General features: G+C 35.6%; 1 protein-coding gene across 1 annotated transcript; it reads right to left on the bottom strand.

Moving 5' to 3' along the window:
• Positions 1-650: 650 nt before the first annotated feature.
• LOC137731620 (villin-4-like) lies at positions 651-13,984 on the bottom strand. The gene is made up of 25 exons (XM_068470779.1): positions 13,755-13,984; positions 13,150-13,199; positions 11,792-11,929; positions 11,480-11,579; positions 11,112-11,180; positions 10,788-11,024; positions 10,484-10,661; positions 10,268-10,400; positions 9,814-9,976; positions 9,569-9,716; positions 9,333-9,433; positions 8,529-8,684; positions 8,132-8,200; positions 7,963-8,031; positions 7,690-7,827; positions 7,405-7,533; positions 6,909-7,056; positions 6,754-6,764; positions 3,583-3,723; positions 3,091-3,216; positions 2,942-3,007; positions 1,774-2,101; positions 1,474-1,676; positions 1,195-1,383; positions 651-1,096 (listed from the first exon to the last, which is right to left on the bottom strand). Exons 3-24 carry the CDS (start codon positions 11,845-11,847, stop codon positions 1,270-1,272), a joined length of 2,883 nt encoding a protein of 960 aa, XP_068326880.1. The 5' UTR covers positions 11,848-11,929; positions 13,150-13,199; positions 13,755-13,984; the 3' UTR covers positions 651-1,096; positions 1,195-1,269.
• Between the last annotated feature and the right edge of the window lie 5,993 nt (positions 13,985-19,977).

Raw genomic sequence — 19,977 nt, 5'->3', positions numbered from 1 at the left:
TTCTTCTCTTGAAGCCCATCAACAATGCAATTTTATAATTTTTATTGTTTAGCAAGAATTTAACTCTCTTTTCCCCTGGCTAAATTTAGCTAATTAACATTCACAAAGTTAAGATAGCTAGTCATTTAGGTAAGCCTATTGAAGCTTGGTTTTTTTACATTTTTGTTGAAGTAACCAAAAGGCCTCATTTAGCTAAACTATTGGAGATGCTCTTAAACTGTTACATGATGTTACAATTTGTTCATAATTAATGCGCATATTTCTTAACCTGCGAGGTTTAAGGGGAGAAAGCTCCTCCTTGCTTCTCTCGAGAAACTGTCACTTTCCCCGTCGTCACTCACCACCGGCGACAACATGGCCGGCATGATCTCCCGAAGTCCACCCTCTCTCCCTTTGTTTTGTTTTTCCTGGTCACCATCTCCTCATATCGTCCACCCTCTCTCGGAGCCCTGATCTCAACCCACCAACGTGATTCTCCATCCCCAGCTTTCATCTCCCTTGCTTAGCATCTCAAAAATAAAATAAACAATGGGTTGAGTTTTGGAACCAAATCATTTTAAGGTCTCCCTCTTCAAGTTCATTATTTAAATGGATATGGAAGTCGAGAAAAAGAAAGATAAATGATAATTCATAAATGGGGAGGAGGGGAGGGAAGGAGAAGGGCAAAAATCACACTTTTATTGTCAAACTCAAAACAGGAGCGAATTGGTTTTTACACTCCGCTGTACACACTTTTCCCATCCTCTCATATCAAAACAACCTAAGTACGCATATGCAAGCCCCCTAATTTTCTCTACCAAAATCAATTCCGAACCCCGGTCAAACGAAAAAAAGATTTTCGATTTTTGAATAATAAATTGAAAACTGACTGACCAAATGCAAAGCTCACAACAAACCCGTCACCACAAAGAATACCAAGAACTAACTAACCAAAATGCAAACCTAGACATTCACACCAACTCAAAATGCCGACGAGGGGAAACACAGAAGAAAAAAAATCGTTTGTTTCTGTCCAATCATGAAAACTAGCTTCTTTGGAGCAGCTAAAAATGCACTGATGCTGTCCCTTTCCCTCCTGAGAAATTGTGTTCCCCCACTGTAGGAAGAAAGAAAGCAAAACGTTAATCAGAATGCTTCCTTGGTTAGAATTAAACGAAAATCAAACTGTAGTTTTTGTAAGGAAAGATTATGTACAGTTGGTGGGCAAGCATTCCGACTCATGCAACATAAACTGCAGCAAGCTGAAGAAAATGAAGAGTACGAAGATATTCAAAACAATTGAAGGGCCATTTTAAGCTTGTTCTGTTTCCACTTGGGAAACTTATGGAAAGCATCCTTTGCCATCCCGAAATGCTCCCTGAACTCCTCTGCTGACAAGTAAATCTGCTTGTGCCAAACACACATATATAAGGTTGGAATCGAATATGTATGCTTATGATGCTATAATCATTATATGGAATTCCAGTATGTTACCTCTCGCTTCGTCACATCAATATCTGTAACAGGATCTTGTGATGTTGTTTTAAGGCGTTCATATGGGTAAACTGGGAGGTTCTCATCTTCTGCTTCACCCTCCTTCACATCTTCCTCTATGGTGAGGGATTCTAGTTCACTGCTCACAGAATTCTCCTTGTTATTCGTTTCCTGTTGTTTTGGTTTGGGGGGCTCTGGGCTCACTGCAGCCATGGAAAAGAATGCTTCAAATTAAGTACCTCTTAAGGAACTGAGTGCTTCAATTTTTAGTGTGAAGGAGGGAGCTTAACCAATACTTACCTTTCGGTGATCTTGGTATATTAGATTCTCTTGCTGGTCCTGTTTTCTCGAAGCTAGCAGTGAGTGCTGCTATAGCTGATGATTTTGAAGCCAATTTTGATGAATCTGGAGTCACAGATTTGGGGTACAGCTTTCTGACCATTGGAGGTGGAGTTGAAAGGTTTCGTGCATTAGCATTCTCAAAAGTAGCAGCCAGTGCATTAAAAGCTGGAGATCTACCCCTCACACGAACTCGATCGGGGCTGAAAGACATGCTTCTGGAACGCTGTGATTTATCTGGTACACTAGACCTTCCACCATAAGATACTGGTGCTCTCCGTTTTGGTTTCTAGTTAAGCATCAGATAATTAATCAGGCAATAAATAATATACGTATTAATCTGAAAACAAGATGCGACAAGTTGCATGTGTACAGTCAAAATGTAGTAGTGCCACACTTGCATTAACCACAAAGATCTCAACAATGTGCGAGTATTGATGGTTGACTAATATTATGAACACTAATCTTTCTTTCCTATTTACTTCCTGTGCACTTGGATTACACCTGTTAAATACAACTTTTTACCTATAAAAAAGTAAATTGTGACTAAACTTGCATACAGAAATTTATAACACACAAACACCGTGGCTAGCAACTCCGGCATACACATTTGAGCGTCCTAACCCACCCTAAATAGAACCACCAAATGGGATGGCTCTTACGCAAATACGAGGAGATATGTGGTACTTAGTCAACTTAATTTGGCCTTTCAGGTTGCTCTGGAAAGGTGCTACAGCTATGTTTTGAAGGGATTTTATCAGATCAGATGTCAAGCGCACAAAACTTTACAGACACGGAGAACTTAATGTCCCAAGTTTTACACATTCTTTGAATTTGTGAGACAATCATGGGAGATCGTCAATATTTACTTAGAACTGAAGCCAAACAAAACACCAAAAACCAATACATATTGATATAATATTCTCCATGTAATATCTCACTACAAGATATGGGAGATCGTCCACTGAATTTGGGGTTGTAGTCAATATCTCATAGACTTAATGAAACTTTAAAAAAATTTCGATCAGGTATGCCATAGAAAATTCAAAATAAGTATAGAAGTGAACAAACTCATAAGATTACTCACGATCAACTTCTAATGCAATCAATACTACAAAAGACGGCTTACATCTAGAGTTGGAGTACCCCCATTTTTCAGTATAGTAAGCTTCCTTTGGAAAGAGTTCCCATGCATCTGTACCAAGAACATAAGGACAATCAGATTCTCGAAAAGATCTCCAATTGTGGTGACAACTTGATAATGATTATAGGACTCACAGCAGATATTGCAGAGTCCCAAATGAAGAAGCGTGTGAAGAAAGGTGGCTCACTTCCTTCCATGACAATAAATACTGAAGCTTCACGAGATAATTTTTCCATTAAAAAATCATGCTCAAGAAATTTCTGTCAAAAGTCAAAATTGCCAAGAAATAGTAACATTAGAAAGTCTTAAAGATAGTTCACATAATGACAATTGTTAGCCAATATGAGAAACATAACACTCAGATTAAGTTTCTACTGAAAGTCAATAAAATTTCAAAGTGAGTGACATGTATCTTAAAGGACGGTTGACACAGTTGTACTAATATTACAATCTCAAGTCAGATTACAAAATTATTCAGGTAAATAATCGTGTGGAGCAATATTAGAAGTTTCAGTATATAGATTTAAGAGTTTCTATTTCACGGTGGACAGTGCACATCAGACTGAAGGGAAAAAAGACATTTTGATTTGATATATAAATACTAGCATGTGAACAAAAAGTCGTACCTCCCCAATAGTTAAAGCCTGCATCCTATCCTTGGATTTGACCTGTTGGCCGACCCAAATGAAGATGTCTGAGTGACAATCCAAGATGAATATATCTTCAGTCATCAAATCATCCTGGGTGAAGTTGTATATCTCTACTACCTGCAACAATGACTTCAGTTTAAAGCTGTGTGCAAAGATAAATCCAAAGTAAGGTTCCATAACTTTGATCAGTTGATGCAAGAAATCTCAGTATTTCATGCAAGTTGAATATTTTAATCACCTCATTCTTGAGGTTCATAATCTGTTTAAGCTATGATTTACGGACATAGACAGAACTATCAACTATCATGTGTAGATAAAACCAGGTGTCAGACATGTCAACTCCCAGAAACCTAAACAAAGGGATGAACTGAATATTTTTTTTTTTTGGTTTTTGACTAATGTGTGCAATACACTAAATTCGATAGTATGCGAGCACGAAAGATCGAAAATTAACCATGTTGATTTATCATGCTAGAAATGCAAAACACAACCCTTTATAACTTTATTTTGTTTCGATTACAACCCTTTTTAACTTTTCTCAAGTAACTGAAGCAAAACTTTTTGAAAGTATTAGTATCCCAATGAATGTCTGAAACAGGGGCACAAGAATGTCATGTTCTTAGGTTTCTGAAAAGGCTGCTTTTTAAGAAGCAGTATCAAATCATAAGGTTACGACATAATACAAAAAAATACGTCCATGAAACAATAGCATAAAAAATCGTTCAAAAAATTCCTGTACTTCATAATACATATAACTGAAAAGATCATGCATCTTGCATAGTCTAACATTCATGTTGTGGATTGATGATTCACCTTTATACTATATATTTTACCCTAATCCTAGTATTAATTTATTGATTATTTTGGTGAGATTTTGATACTTTGAATTATATTTCTAATGTAGCACATTCGACTTCCTCTTGAGCATAAAGTAATCAAACGGACGAATTTTGTAGTGATTTCAATCGGAGATGTTCATGAGTCTTTCAAGTTGATTGTATCAAAGTTTCAAATTTTTCTACTCAGCATTTTGACCGTGGCAATGAAATAAAGGCCCAGTGCGCTGTTTTCCCAGATTGACGTTTTTGGATGTTTTGGGTATTTTGGAGGTCAAGATGGCATATTTTGAGGAAAATTCCTTCCAAGAATTTGTTGGGGGACGACTTAAGCTTTCAAAAGAGACCTTTTGGGGACCAATCGGAGTTGATTTGGTCGGTCAAAAGTCTGATTTTCTAAGAAGTCCGAATTTCAGTTCAAATAGGAAACCTTTTATTTGCTAGTTTATTATTTTATTATGTTTCCTAGTTTTATTCTAAGACCTTTTCTAGGTAGAGTTTTATTTTGCATTAGTATAAAGGTATTATATTAACACCCACAAATTGTTGAATAAACCCCACATACTTAATACACCCCATATTTGCTTTTTCAATTAAAAATTATCTTAATGCACCCCCCATATTTCCCCATAACACCCTCACACCTCACATTCTTAATATACACATTACATATTCTGCATGCCATATTTCCCCATAATACCCTCACACCCCACATTAGTATAAAGGTATTATATTAACACCCCATATTTTCTATACACCCCACATTTCTCAAATCTTATGAAGCTTTTAATTTGGACAAAAAATGCCAACTAAAATTTCGACAAAAGATGCTGCTTGGGATTTAAAGCATATGTGTGCTGTTTTCAATTCCACCATTAAAACCCTTGTCATTTGTTTCTAATATTTGATGGTAATTTTAGGAATTTAATTCTTCATGTAATCCCTAAAAGATGAATACGAACATAGAAGCTTGAATAACGCATCAAAAGCAAGATTAAATAATTATCGATGTCGTCAAAATCACTAAAACAATAAAAAATATGAAGTCTTACCTCATGTGAAGCTTCCGAAACATCGATTTCATGTTTCATTTTTCAAAAATAATTTTTCTCAATCAATATGTTTGTAGTTTCATTGGTTAGGGTTTTGTTCAACAATGGAGGATTAGAGGGGCTTTGATAGTTGAAAAAGATAAATAATACGTTAAAAGTGGTTTGGGGTGTATATAGAAATATTATTTTTTTTAACCGAATAAGGTCAAAATTGTCATTGCATAGTAGGGTAAATAATATTTAATATTAAATTTTAATGTGGGGTGCATTCAACATTTTGTGGGGTGCTAATATAAAAAGCCTAGTATAAATAAGGCTATTTAGCCATGACAGGGAAACACACACACTAATTGGGAGAAGTTGGCTAGGGTTTGATGATTTGTATTTTTCTTTCAAGGTGTTTTCTATCCTTTTTCTATTTCAATAAAATTCCTTTTGTTTTATGGTTGTTCGTAACTAATTTCCGTTTTCTAGGGCTAGGCCATGAGCCTTAGCATGAATAAGTAATCTTTATTTAATTGTTTATGACATTATGCATGCATAATTTGAATTATTAATCACTGTGTTTAAACTGTCTCTATGTCTTAATGCTTAGCTACCATTAGGATGTTTAGATAAGTAATCGGATGCTATTAGGTTGGAATATCACTGGCGAATTGAGTATTGCTTCTTGTGGTTAATAATTGCAATTTCAACTAAGGCGAATATCACCCTCTTAGGGGTTGCATGGTTTTTCAAAGGGTTTTCACAAAACTCAATGAGTCTTGCATGTTCATATTTGATCTGAATATCACAGATGGATTGCATGTTCGATACACGCTCTTGCTTAATATCACGAGGAGAATATGCATTAGGAAACCCTAACCTTCAAAGTTTCATTTGTAATTCATAAGTAATTGGTAAAGTTACATAGGAATGTTAGGGTGATGGTGAAACCCTAGGCTTTTACAAATTGATTTTCAAAACCGTTTACTATTGTTTTCTTTACTTTGTTGATTTATTTAACTGTTTTTAATTTTAAATTCGTTTTTAATATTTTAATCACAAAATCAACATTTTCCAAACTTTGTTTTGAATAATTAATTAAGAGTTGGTTTTAAATACAAATTATTCATTCAATCCTTGTGGAAAACGACTTTGCTTGAGTTCCTATACCATACTACGATAACTTTTTACTCTTGCACAAGTGTTTTTATCCCTACTTTTGCAGGTGGTAAAAATCTTATCATGGATTAGAAACGATAAACCGAATTATGTACCTTCAAATTTCCTGAAGTTCGATGTGCAGCGTGGTCATAGTCAGAACAACAGAAAGGGGAGAAAAAGGTCAAAAACTTCAAGGTTTAAACAAAACTGAAAATAGAAAAATACCAGATATGAAAATTTTATCATCTAGCTCAGATAAGTTTCATACCATTCGAGAAGGTGCAAGAAAATAGGTGAGGGTCACTTTCGGAAGATCGTATAATCTTTTGGCTGGGATACTCGGTCTTTCCTCCTAACAACTCCCAAAACTGTTCAGACTCGGAATTTTCCTTTTGCGTTTTCGACTGAAGATCCGGCTGTAGACAATTGAGACAATGTAAGAATGAGATTAATAAGTAGATGATCCCACTTAAAAAACATACATTATAAGGACCCCTTCACACACAAAACAGATGTTCAATAAAAGAATCGAAAGCACCCTCGTGAAATAAAATGTTAGAAGTTGAATCAGCCAAATCGACATTAGTGTAGTTCACCTGTGAGTAGGATGACAATATTTATACAAATGGTATACATGCAACGATGCATGTCACAAGAGGGGCCAGCCTTTCTACTGTTAGAGATATATACAAATAAATATCTCACCTAGAAAGGTCTATCTTCTATAGCACTTTCTATAGCTAAAAGAAAACATAGAGGATAACCTTTATTAAATCGAGCTGCCTCTCAACAAGTTCCTGATCATCTGAGTTTGTGAGGCTTCCAGACCAGGTAAAGACAGTTGAGCCACTATGTAATATATAACAGTATGAGGAATTCAAAGATGATGCAACCTGATGGAAGGGATTAAGAGGAAAAGGAAAGAAGGGATGATTGTTAACATAACTTCCAAATACATGACAGAAATATACAGGTCTACCTTCTATAGGTATCCTTCTGCTAACAGAACCAGGAGAGAAAAGAAAGAAAGAAAGAAAGAAGAGACTTACTGCGTCAACTTGTATTGCTTGCATATTATCAGGTCCAGATCCCTGAACACGAAATAATGCAACACCATCTTCTTGATATGTCTCATCTGGAACTTCTTTCTCCACAACATAACTTTTGTATCCATCACTGAGACCACCCTGATAGAATTCACATAGTCCATGTTGTGGTAATTTGAAAACATGCAATTATGATCTAATGATGATTACAATAACTTTCTTTCTTTTCTTTTACTTCAAAATAATTTCCCCCATGGTGGCATAGAATTCACAAACCTTCAAAACAATTATGCTTTGGAAGATTGAATAGAACTGAATTGGTTCATTTCCTTCATAGATACGAGCCTACAAATTAGGGACAAAATATCATCAGTAAGCAACAAAGAAATAAGGACATTCAATTACATCAGTGTATCAATGGCATCTTTAGTTGAAGGAAAACTACCTGGGCAGCAAGAAACTTCATTGACTCAACCATCTTGCTTGCTAGTGAAATAGCTGATGCTCTTTCTTCCTGTTTTGAGTATAAGATCTTATTTAGTACTCATATTTAGTAAGCCTTCGGCTAAACTCTACGAACAAATATACATCTCCCTAATCTCGGAAATATGTCACATTGCAAGTCCATGCCAGACCATCAATCACATTGCCAGAAAATACTAAAGTTTTGGAAGCAATCTGATTTAGGTTGAAAATGCCTGATCTCTGTACTAATTAAATTAAACAGAAGACATCTTTCAAGGTCCCTGGACTTTTTAAGGGAATTGTTGTAAAGCCTTTCAATAGTTTATGATATTCTGAGCACGGTGTCAAGATTAACAAGATGCTTGGTAAATTATTACCTCAACGCTTTGCTTTCCAAACCATGTTCCTATAAGATGTTCCTCTTTATCCTCTCCTGGATATGCATAATGGAAAATATAGCAATCTCCACTGTAAAATTTTGATTGATCAGAAGATTGAAGGCTAATCTTTTCCTGGCCATTCACACGCCAAACCTGCCAAAACATGATATTCCATTAGCAAGATTGCTGATTGCATAACAAAAAAGTGGACATGAGGTTTATTTTCACATATCTAGCTCAGTTCCTTCTGCGTGGGGTTAAGGTTTTACGATTCATCAAATATGCACTTCTCAAAACCTAAAAAGCATTTCTAAATAATGAATAAATATAGCAACAGTAATATGGAACTACAGGAAAAGCAAAACATAGAATTTCCAAATGAATGTTCATGTTTCCCTGAGACCTCATTTGTGATCAGTCAGAGATGGTTCTTGTAGAATGTTAAAACCCCTTAGTTTTATGGTTAGAATTCAAAACTAAATATTAGGTTAACCAAGTTAGTGGTATTTCCATACAATTTATGAATTGGTTCTGAAGCCTTCTTTTATAGCTTCCTCGTATACATAGACAACTTTTATATCTTCCTTTTTAACAATTTTGAAAAGAAAGACAAAAAGAGTGCAGTCAACCAGCTTTGTGGAGTTTGTGTTAACAAAAGAGGTTCTTGGTTCAAAGGAAACTTTTCCATAAAGAGTTGAACTAACAAACAAGTACTACCACTGCTACATAAGAATGGTTACCAAAGGAGCCAGAAAACTATGAGAAACATCAAAAAGTGCAATAGATACAGATATACAGCACCTGCAAGTTTCCTGTGCAATCAATGTATGGTTGAGGTTCTTCTTTTACAGGATCAGCTTTCAACAGACCCTTCACATTAACCCCTTGACGCTTTAAGAGTGCTGCAGAAAGAATGAGAAACAGCAGAAGTGAGATTTTTCTTGGTTATGATCATAAGAACAATATATGTTGCAAGCAAGAACAAGAAAAAGAAAAAGAAGAAGAAAAATCAGAAGCAAAACAGTTCAATGACTGACCTGCAACCTTGCCCCTACCATCTTCTGACACAGCTACATCAGCTGTTTGGGGCCATGAATCGAATTTAGACCTAAACATTACTGTCTCAAAGCCCTCAATTACACGAATTATGTGGGATTTCGATCGATCAGGACCATGAACTAACTCCTACATGGTGAAATTGACAGAAAACAAGGGTTACTGAGGACATACATCAAGATGCAATGTTGATGATAGATGGAAAAAGAAAAGGCAATGATAGTACTTCTGCAGCTCCACTGGCACTCCTTCTTTCATCAAGAGATGTATTTCTCCCCATCCAAACAAACACTTCCAACCCACAATCTAGAAGATAGCACTTATTTGTGTCTAGCAAATCCCTCGTTAAAGCATCACCCTCAACTGGTTCTGCCTGTCCCTTCTCAACACTTAAAAAGGAAAATATCTTTCTGTCAGAACTACAATATCGTTGGATCTCATAATTCATAATCACAAATGAAACTTCACTATACTAAACGAAGTTATCATTATTGCAGACAATGCTGCAAGTATCTGATTTCTGTTTTTGTCCAAAAGAAGCGAAAATGAATAGATTTTTCAAATGGTCAAAGAGTTGGAAAGAAAAGAAATGGATGACTACATGCACAAGTACACTTATGAATATGTATGACTATGAAGTAACATACCAAAGAAAGGGGTCAAATTAGATGGAAAATTACCAAAGAAGCTTCGTAGGATAAGAATCAAAACTTTTGTCCTCATCGGTGGCTGTTTTCCTTGGAAGTGGAGCAAAACCACCAAATAAACCCCAAAATTCTCCACTTTCAGCATCAGCCATCAACTTTCCATCCTCTACATAAGTAGATTGACTCAGTGAGACCGAATATGATGGTTAAATATCAACATTGAACTTTCCACTATATAATTTGACTTACCAATGGAAGCTATCTCACATTTCCCATCATGATATGTGTCTTTAATGTACTGGACAACTTCTAACGCCTTAGCTCTTTCTTGAATAGATGAGTTCGAACCATTAAATTGAAAAATTTTAGACTTTGTATCCAAAATAAAAATGTCATCATGGCTGAGTGAAGATCGAGCAAAAGCAACCTGTAATATGTATGCGTTAAATACGTACACAACTTGCACATATACATGTATGTATGTGACCATGCATGTGTTATGCAGATCAAGTCTTATTCATCATCAGCAGAGAACATATGCATATAGACTTGCCTCTTTGACATGGACAACATGTTTTCCTTTGCACACAAACAATCGTATCTTGTGTTCTTCAGCCACAGCATGTTTGAACCCAGATGCAACTCCACCCTCTTGAGGTATGATACATGGTTTGAAAAAAGATAGGAACTTGGCAGTTTCATGACCCTGTACTTCACGATACTGGACAGCACGTCCCCCAAGGGTTGCATCTAATTCAACTGTTTTGATGGCTGCAGCTCCAGCTTCATCCTGTTTTAACATATCCCCATGTCAGAAAGATATGCTGAGAATTCAAAATCAGATAATAACTTCGATAGCGTAAATTGTAGAGTTTACCTGAGAAGTATCCTTGCCAAGCCAATAATGGATTTCATGCCGCAAAGCACCACTTTTTGAGGCTGTTGTCTGAATAGGAAGTTAATCAACTCATAAGTTAGTCAAAGTCTGAAAACACACAAAACAGAAGCTTAACGCAAAATATAACAGACTGAATATCCAGAATACTAAAATCATTTGATTAACTCATATTTCACAAAAAAAACTTGTCATGTGGCTCACATCACAACAAAGACAAGGTATGGTTTTAAATGTTTAGGGAAACCAGCAATCACAAAGAAAGCTTCTGGAGGTTGCAGTATACAACTAAGAGTGATTAAAATATATTGGTACATGAGAAATGAGTTTGATTACATCTATTTACTTACTTTCAGGATCACATAAGAGTCCCCCATAAAAAACTTTCCATGAGAGGATTTTGGGACAGGAGCAGGACGAAAGTTTTCAATGCGCCATATTTCAAGTCCACTATACATTTTCAAGGAGATAACATAAAAAACATACAAATCCAAACTTAAAAGAGCAGAAATAGATCAGCAGCAACACTATGGTAACAGTTGCTGCCTTTATGTTTGGTTTCCTTCATAAATTGCAAACACTGCATTGATCAGAAACCTACATCAGAAAGACATATGTCAAAAATTGTAAAGAAGCTGAATATTTCATGAGATAAAGGATACGCCTTTTGTCCAGCTCCCTGGAAAGCTGGATCCAAATCTCTCATGGAAACAGCCATTATGTTCTTGCAGCTGTATCTATTAACTTATCCACAACTTGGCAAGAAGGTTGGCGTCAAAGCCGCCTCAAACAATTTAGCACTACAAAAGAGCATACAAATGAAATGATTGATTACCTAAAAATTCAGATACAATTCGGTACCCCTTGCGAATTATTCTAGTAGATAGGGACAATCCACATTTCAGAAATAATTGTCAGTTATTTGTTTGGTGAAGCACTGAACAAAGTTTATCCATACAAAGACAAAATGAACACATACTGATTACTACAACATGAAAGTTACCATAGAGTCAACAAAGATTGTCATCATATACATGTGGATGCAACATTATGGCTTGGTTTATTCAAACAGTTAGGAATGCACTGAAATTTTAGCAGGATTAGTACAGAATGCTCGCTACATAGGTACAGTCCTTAACGTCAAAGACTATAAAGCTTCACACAATGCAGCTCCAACCAAAATGCATAACATCCTACTGGAAGATTTTAGTCTAGTTATTCACAATTTTTTCTGTCCAATCCTACTAAAACTACTTCTGCAGGCCAAATGCACTAAATAAATACTTAATATAGCGAAAGGAGAAAGGTACATAGAAAATAAACGATATTTAACTGAACAAAGAGGACAATGGAAAATTCAAAAATGAAGCAAAACTGGTTATTGAAAACCCAGAAAGCATTTCGAATAACACAGACAAAAAGTGCAAGTGAACCATTAATGAAAATAGACAGAGGCAGAGAAGCAATTCCCATTTCCCACACAGGTCACATTTTAACACACACACACTCATGTGCGGCCTCACATGCACCCGCACGCATTCACATTCACAAGAGTCATGGCAGCGAAAACGAAAGGAGTGAAATAACTTCACTGATACTCAGAAACGAAAAAATTAAAATTCTAAGACCATGACGGAGATATACTACGAGTTCCAGGTTTCAAATTTCGGGACCACTAAATTAGAATATTTAGCTCTAAAAATCATGGAAAATATTATTTAAACAAGTGCAAAAATTAAAAATCTCAGCTGAAATTAAGCAACAAAACACGGTGATTTCTCTTGGATCAGTGACATTCAATCACAACACACCAATCCGATCAAACCCAGATCATCAGAACATAGAAAAATACTCAAAACCCATTTTTTTTTCTAGTAATTTTACGATTAACAAAACATGTTAAATGGGTTTATCGCATTTAATTCAGGAAAAAAAAAAAAAAAAACCCCAATGAGCAAAACATTGAAAAACTACAAAATGGTAAAAAACCCATAATCGAAAGCTTGGATTTTGAGCATACCTGGAGGTTTTTGGCGAGAAAATCCCAACTGGAGGAGACCCAGATCCAATCTAAAGACGATAAATTACAGAAAAAAAATCAAGTCATATGCATTTTCTGGAAAATTGATAAAGTGAGAAAGGGTGATGGAAAATAAAAAAAAACAAAAGCTGAGAGGAAAGAGAGTAGAGTGTGGGGGCCGCAGGAGACGAAGAAGAAAATGGAAAACTGTAGAGAGAGAAAGGAAAAGGTGATGAGAGAGAGAGGGAGGGAGGTTGGAGGGAATGATGAGCTGCCAGGCGTGCTTATCACTAACGGCGCAAAGCACAGATGAACTGTAAATTCCCCTATTGAATTATATATTTTAATTTTTTTAGAAACATTTATAGTAATTAATTATTGTGACTTCTGCCTAATTTATGCTTACTTTGCAATTTTCCCATTTTTTTTCAGGTGAAAATTTGTTGGGTTTTCAGTATTTTATTTAATCACTTGATCGAATCCGTTTAGCATTTGATGAAATGGGTCTGATGACAAGGCTAATGAAAGGGCAGTAGGACATATAATACGAATTTATGAATAGAAGGCTCATACGAAAACGATCAACCAAAAGAAACGCTAATTACCTATCAAATTTGGATCAATCAGTCATACATGTGGAGATTGTTGTTGTTGTTGTTGTAGCTTCTGCAGCAGCTTGGTATTATCTGCTGTGTTTTTATTGGCATTTTCTACGACTGTATCTTAAGTTGTATCAAATCCTTTCTGGGTTCGAATCACTTTTTCATTTGTTTTTTTTTCTGTATTTTTGTGTAATTTTAGTAAAATTATAAATTAATTTAAGAAAATGGAAGTAAAAGGGAAAAAATTGAAAGGAAAAAATTGAAAGGAAAAAAAGGACGGAAAGGATGGTCCGAGAAAGACTTGATGGCTGGTGGTGTGGGGAGCTGACTTCCGCTCTGGGAGGGTTGATTTGGAAAAAGAGAGAAAAACTGGGAAAGGGAAAAGGTCGAGCACCGCCCATCATTCCTACTTTTGCCCATAAACCCTAAGGCGGGGCTTCATGTTAGGGACTCCCCCCTCTCTCTCTCTCTCCCTCCCTCTCTCTCCCCACTCCCTTTCTTCTTACTCTCTTTTAGTAGCTCGGACTGTACTGATTATTCTTGAATAAACATTGATTATTTAATACTATGTTTAATACTTTACAGATAAATAGTACTGTTATTATTTTTTATAAAACTCAATTTCCATATTAGTTTTAAGAAAAAAAATTTGTTAATAAAATGAATAAAAAATGATAGAATAATCCTTAGAACAATCCACAAGGGAGGTCGTTTTGGTCTAAGGAATGGGATCCCCGCCTTGCTTGTTCATGAGCTGGGACCAAGATTGCATGCTCGCCGAAAAGAAATTGCGAATTAAAATACTCAAAAGTAGAAAACCCAGAAACCCAAAAGAAATCGAGATCTGATATCGCAGTTTTAGTATTGGGTTTTGGCTGTGCGGGCTTCCTCTCTTGTGGAGTCCTGCGTTTCGTCTACCCAGCTGGCTTTTCTTCCTTCTTGGGCTCCTCCGTCGTCGGAGCCTCTAGTAGCGGTTGGGAAGGAGGGAGAGACAGAAAGCGCAGCAATTCCTTGGTTGAGGAGTTCGCACAGGAGCAGAGAGTGGCGTGAATACGAAGGTATTACAGAGGATAATTAAGTGGGTATATGGTGCACTAAATTTGGAGTATCCGATTATTCAATCCGATAGCTATTTCACACGTAAAGCCCCAAACACATTTATTAAAACATAAATATCGATAAAAAAAATTAATATACAAATATATATTCATGAAAAATATTAATAAATATATCCATATCAATATTGTTATCATTATCAATTGCTTGAAATGATGAAAATTTGTATAAAAACGTGGAAATTCAAAATAAAACTTTACGAAATGCCATATCAAACAATAACACATTTATTAATCAGGAATTAATAATTAAATACTACAAAACTTGTCCATCTTTTACCCACATAAGACCCAATGAGTCCTTATCCCACTAATCTTTTTTCCTTTGTTGAATTTTTTTCTCATCTACAATTCAAATGATCTTCAAATAATACATAATATAATTCAAACGAGAAAAATCTTAAAAAAAAATCAATCCAACACATTTGATTAGGTGTTTATTTAAATTTATATTAATATAATAGGAGACAATGACTAATATATGAAATAAGTAAATAAAAATAGGGATAACTTGATATAGATCCAATTTTGTGAGCCATTAGTAGAATTAGTCCACTTCATTGAAATAGGTCCAATAATTGAGATTCCATGCATGTTTATTTGTGATTTGTACCATATTTGCCCTTTAGGCTTACGAATTGTAGTAAATACACAAAATTTCTTAATTATAAGATAATTTGTGGTTTAACTAATCCCTTAATTGTAGGATTAGTTATAGCCATATAATCACCTCAACCCCCAGTCCGTTTCATCCCTCCTTTTTTCCTTCTTCCAAACAATTCCCTTTATCAATCCTCCTCTTTTTTGTCTCTTCTTTTCATGGGTGATATTTTTGTGTTCTTCCCTCCAAATTCGTTCCTTTAATAGAGGTATATTATATCATATTTATATTTTTATATTCCGCCATGTAGGTTCCCAACATTTTTCTTCCAATACAATAGGTAGTTTATTTTTGTTTTGCAGGTAGATTATATCTGCTTTGTAGGTATAAAGCATTTTCTTCCTATACAATAGGTAGGTAGTTACTAGATTATATCGGTTTTGTTTTCTTCATAAATAGTAGGTAGTTACTAGATAATATTTTAGTTTGAGTATTTAAATATTCAAAATTTAAAAACTAAATAAATGATAAAAAAAATTAAAGAATTTAAATATTTTTATCTAAAGGGGCAAAATTGATATCAAAATATGTAATTGGATAACTGCACTTGTTCCCAAAACTACCTAAGTTTTTGGACCTAGATCCAAAAGCCCCATAAAAATATTAAAAGGTTTAAAATTTTAGGTCGGTAATATAGATACGTTCGGAATTTTGAGGGTGGTGAACAATGATACTTGCGGACAAACTTGGAGATGGAGAGATCAAGTTCCAATTATGGAAGGCTTTAATTTGGGGTGGATATGTCAACTTATTCAAATTTAGTCAAAATTAGAAAAATATTTGTAAAATAAAATTTTATAAGTTTGAAATCTGCAATGGATTCCACCTAAATTTTCGTAGTGAATCGATAAATATCGTCAATATTCATGAATTTTCCAATATCTCTCCGATAAAAGGGGAGAAGTTTGCATTATACCCTTTCTTTCTATATCAATCCTTGATTTTTCGGATATTTCGATTGGAAATATCGAAAATTTCGTCTATATTTTAAACAATGCAATAAATTTTAGATTATTTTAGGCTTAAGATAATTTTACCAACTAGTACTACAATATAATGATATTGTTCTTCACTTGTAAATGAGAGTTCTCAAGTTTGACTCACTTGGATGATGACGACGTATTATAATATTTTGAGTTCGGTACCTAATTAGTGGCTAACTCATTGCGTGGCTTAGCCCAATCCTCTCTTTCCTAAGATTAGAATATCCCTTTCTCTCTTGGAGTAGATTGTTGTATAAAGATAAAAAGTTTGAGGTGATTTTTAAATTGGACCATGAGATTCCATTTTCTCACATTATTATATGAAATTGCATCAATTTATGTTTAAATTTGTTTGAAACGTGATTGATACAATTCAATACCTTATAGTGTAATATAGGAAGGGTTTTTATCATTAATGGTCCTTGGAATTGACCAAAACCATCAATGTCACATCTCGGTCCGGGTCCCCACCACATCTCTGGCTCAACTCCACCGTAGCACAATATTGTCCGTTTTGGGCCCTGACCATGCCCTCATGCCTTTATTTCTGGGAACTTGCACAAGAACTTCCCAGTGGGTCCTGGCTAACTCCGGTGGAGTCGAGTTCGGGATGTGGTGGGAGCCTGGGCCAAGATGTGACAAGCAAGATTCAAGATGGTCCAAGAAATTGAAAATCGATCAATTTAGTATTTGAAAATAGGTGTCACAAATCAAAGTGGACCTTCCATCATTGTGAAAAAAAAAAAAAAAATCCTCTATTATTTGATGATGTGGTAAATAAATGGGCGCCACAAGATTTAAAGGTTTGATCACAAGTAGTCCCTAAAATTGACTCACACCGTCAAGATAGTCCTTGAAATTGAAAATCGATCAAGGTAGTCCCGAAACATAGGTTTTGCAAATCAATGTGGTCATTCCGTCACAATTACATAAAGAATTTTGTATATGTAGATGTGAGGTTAATAATTTAACAATTAATTTTAAAAGTTATCAAAATACCTTTATGTACAGTGAGATTATCTCAAGGCAGAACTTGTCGTTCTCCGCGTCACCAAGATTACTCGGGAGTGCCCAACAAGCTCTCCAAAATGAAGGTTATGAGGCTGTCTACTGATAACTTGTATATTTCATACATTTATACCATCCATTCCTAGTCCCTTTGTCATATTTTTGAGTTAAACTAGTTGCATTTTACCCTCTTTTGTGTTAGTGTGCAGCTAATTGTATTTTGGAGCTCAGTTGAGGACAAATAAGGCAAAATGGTGCTAAAAGTGGAGAATTGAATAAGGATGCTGATGTAGACAAAGAATTAAAAGTGGAAACTGAATATGGTGATGAATATGACTCTTTATAAGACCCATAAGAGCAAAAAAAAAAAAAACGTGGGAATTAAATGCCCAATTACTGGGATGTATTGGCAATATGTAACAGCCTCTTTAATCTTACAAAACTGAGAGTTTCAGCCACTTTTACATAAGCTTCCCCTTGGGGTCACCCATAGCTCTCTCTCTTCTCTTTCTTTGGTCTTTCTTCCAGAAACAAAACCCTATTTCCCTTCACCATCCGTTGCCATTGAAAAAACCACGCAGTCACGCTGTTCTTGAAGGATTTCAGCATCAAAATTGCTTCAAGGCGGTTTCTTCTATGAACTTTAGTTTCACTCATGTTGTTCTTGATATTTATATATTCTGTATTCATGTTGTGTAATTAAGTTCATAGCTGGGGATTTGAATGTAGCCTTGCAAACCTATTCTATGTTATTAAGTTGAAGTATTCAAATTACCAATATGTTTTCTTGTTTCATTCACTGATTTTATAGTATAATTTGTTTGTTAATCTTAATGTTTGACCACCATTAGGATTGTTTATGAATTATTTGATCAAGGTTATAGTACACATCATGCTTAATCTTGGTAGACATGTGAATGAATGAAGAAACTGCTATGCATACATCCTGCCATGTGATTTCTTTGGTTCTTTGAAGTTTTCTTATTCTTAATGGATTCTTATTTGGTAATCTAAGTTGAACATCACAACTAGGTTGCATATTAGGAGTACTTGATCACAATCACACATCAAATGGATGATCATAAATGAGTAAAATGAACCCTAGTTGCAGATTGGAGAGTTGAATGTGTTTTGACTTAATTTTCATGGAATTGGCTTGTAATGGTGAAATCGGTATCCCTAGTTCCGTTCCCATCGTTTCTGAATCAATCTATCATTCATATTTATCTTGTATTGCATTTTAAGTTAGTTTAGATTCCAAAACAAAAATCTAAATTCAGTTTTCATTTTCATTTTGACAGCTCGTTCCGAAATAATTTACCGATAGCGTGGGAATGACATTTTTGCCCTTACTCGTTAGTGGTTGTGTGTATGTGAATGGGCTACGTTTTGGATCAATTAGATTTCTTCCCACATATTTGGACCCAATGAGAGTTTGGGTTGGCTTTGGTGGTAGGTTAAAACATACACACACACATCCACACATGCACATGTGCACCATTTTCTTCATTTCCTGGTTCTCTCTCTCATCCTTCTCGACACTTCTTCCATTTTCACCATATTTGTGCGGACAACATCACACTTCACGATTTTGGCACGGATCGAGGTTCCAAATACCCTCTTTGTGTTACTTGTGACCTAACCAACACGCTTATACCCTTGGTTTGGCTTGGAACCCTCGAAAACCCTATGAATCCGTGGACTCCGTCGATGGTATTGTTCACATGCTCGTGATTGTGGAGGTTTTATCGAGTTTTAAGATCACAGGGAGTCTTAAAACTTTCTCACGAAGCTCGGAGAGTAAGTTTGAAGGATTTTGGACGTCAAGATAGCAAGTTCTAAAGTTGGCCAAATTTTGTGAGATTTCTCCGGCGTGATTCCGGCATTTTTGGTGCTTCAAAGTGGTATAAACTCCTTTCCCATGTCCTAAGCTTCATTTTAACATAAATTTTGTGAAGTTTGGTTGAGATTTGAGTGAGAAAAGTGAGTTTGAAGTTTTTCCAAAATCCAGCAGCGCAGCGGCGGCTGGTGTCGGATTCCGATGACTTGAGGTAGGAGACAACAAAATATTCCTAATGGAGACTAACGGCGTCAGGTTAAAGTTAACGGAATATTTTGGTAATTGACAGAATATTCCCTAACGGCGTTAGGGATTCTGTCCGTGCGCCATGCACGTACCTGCGCGTGGGAGACGCGTGTAGCTGTGCCTTGGCTAGTGCATAGGGGCGCGTGAGGCTTCAGAAATTTTTTCTAAAAATATAGGGGTGTTCGTGGGACTGAGTAAAGCATGTTGGTATATTCAAACACCCCAATTGAGCAATGTATGAGAAGTTATTACTTAAGGTTGGTTATGTGCGTTAAATTGACAGTTTTATAGTTGATTCACATATAGATGAGGACTGCCCTGAGGACGAGCGCAGCCACGCGAGGCTCGGGGCTTACGACCCTTCTACGTATCA

Source organism: Pyrus communis, chromosome 4, assembly GCF_963583255.1.
Source record: "Pyrus communis chromosome 4, drPyrComm1.1, whole genome shotgun sequence".
Taxonomy (NCBI): domain Eukaryota; kingdom Viridiplantae; phylum Streptophyta; class Magnoliopsida; order Rosales; family Rosaceae; genus Pyrus; species Pyrus communis.
Note: the sequence above shows the minus strand (reverse complement) of the source record. Positions and strands in the feature narration are given on the sequence as shown.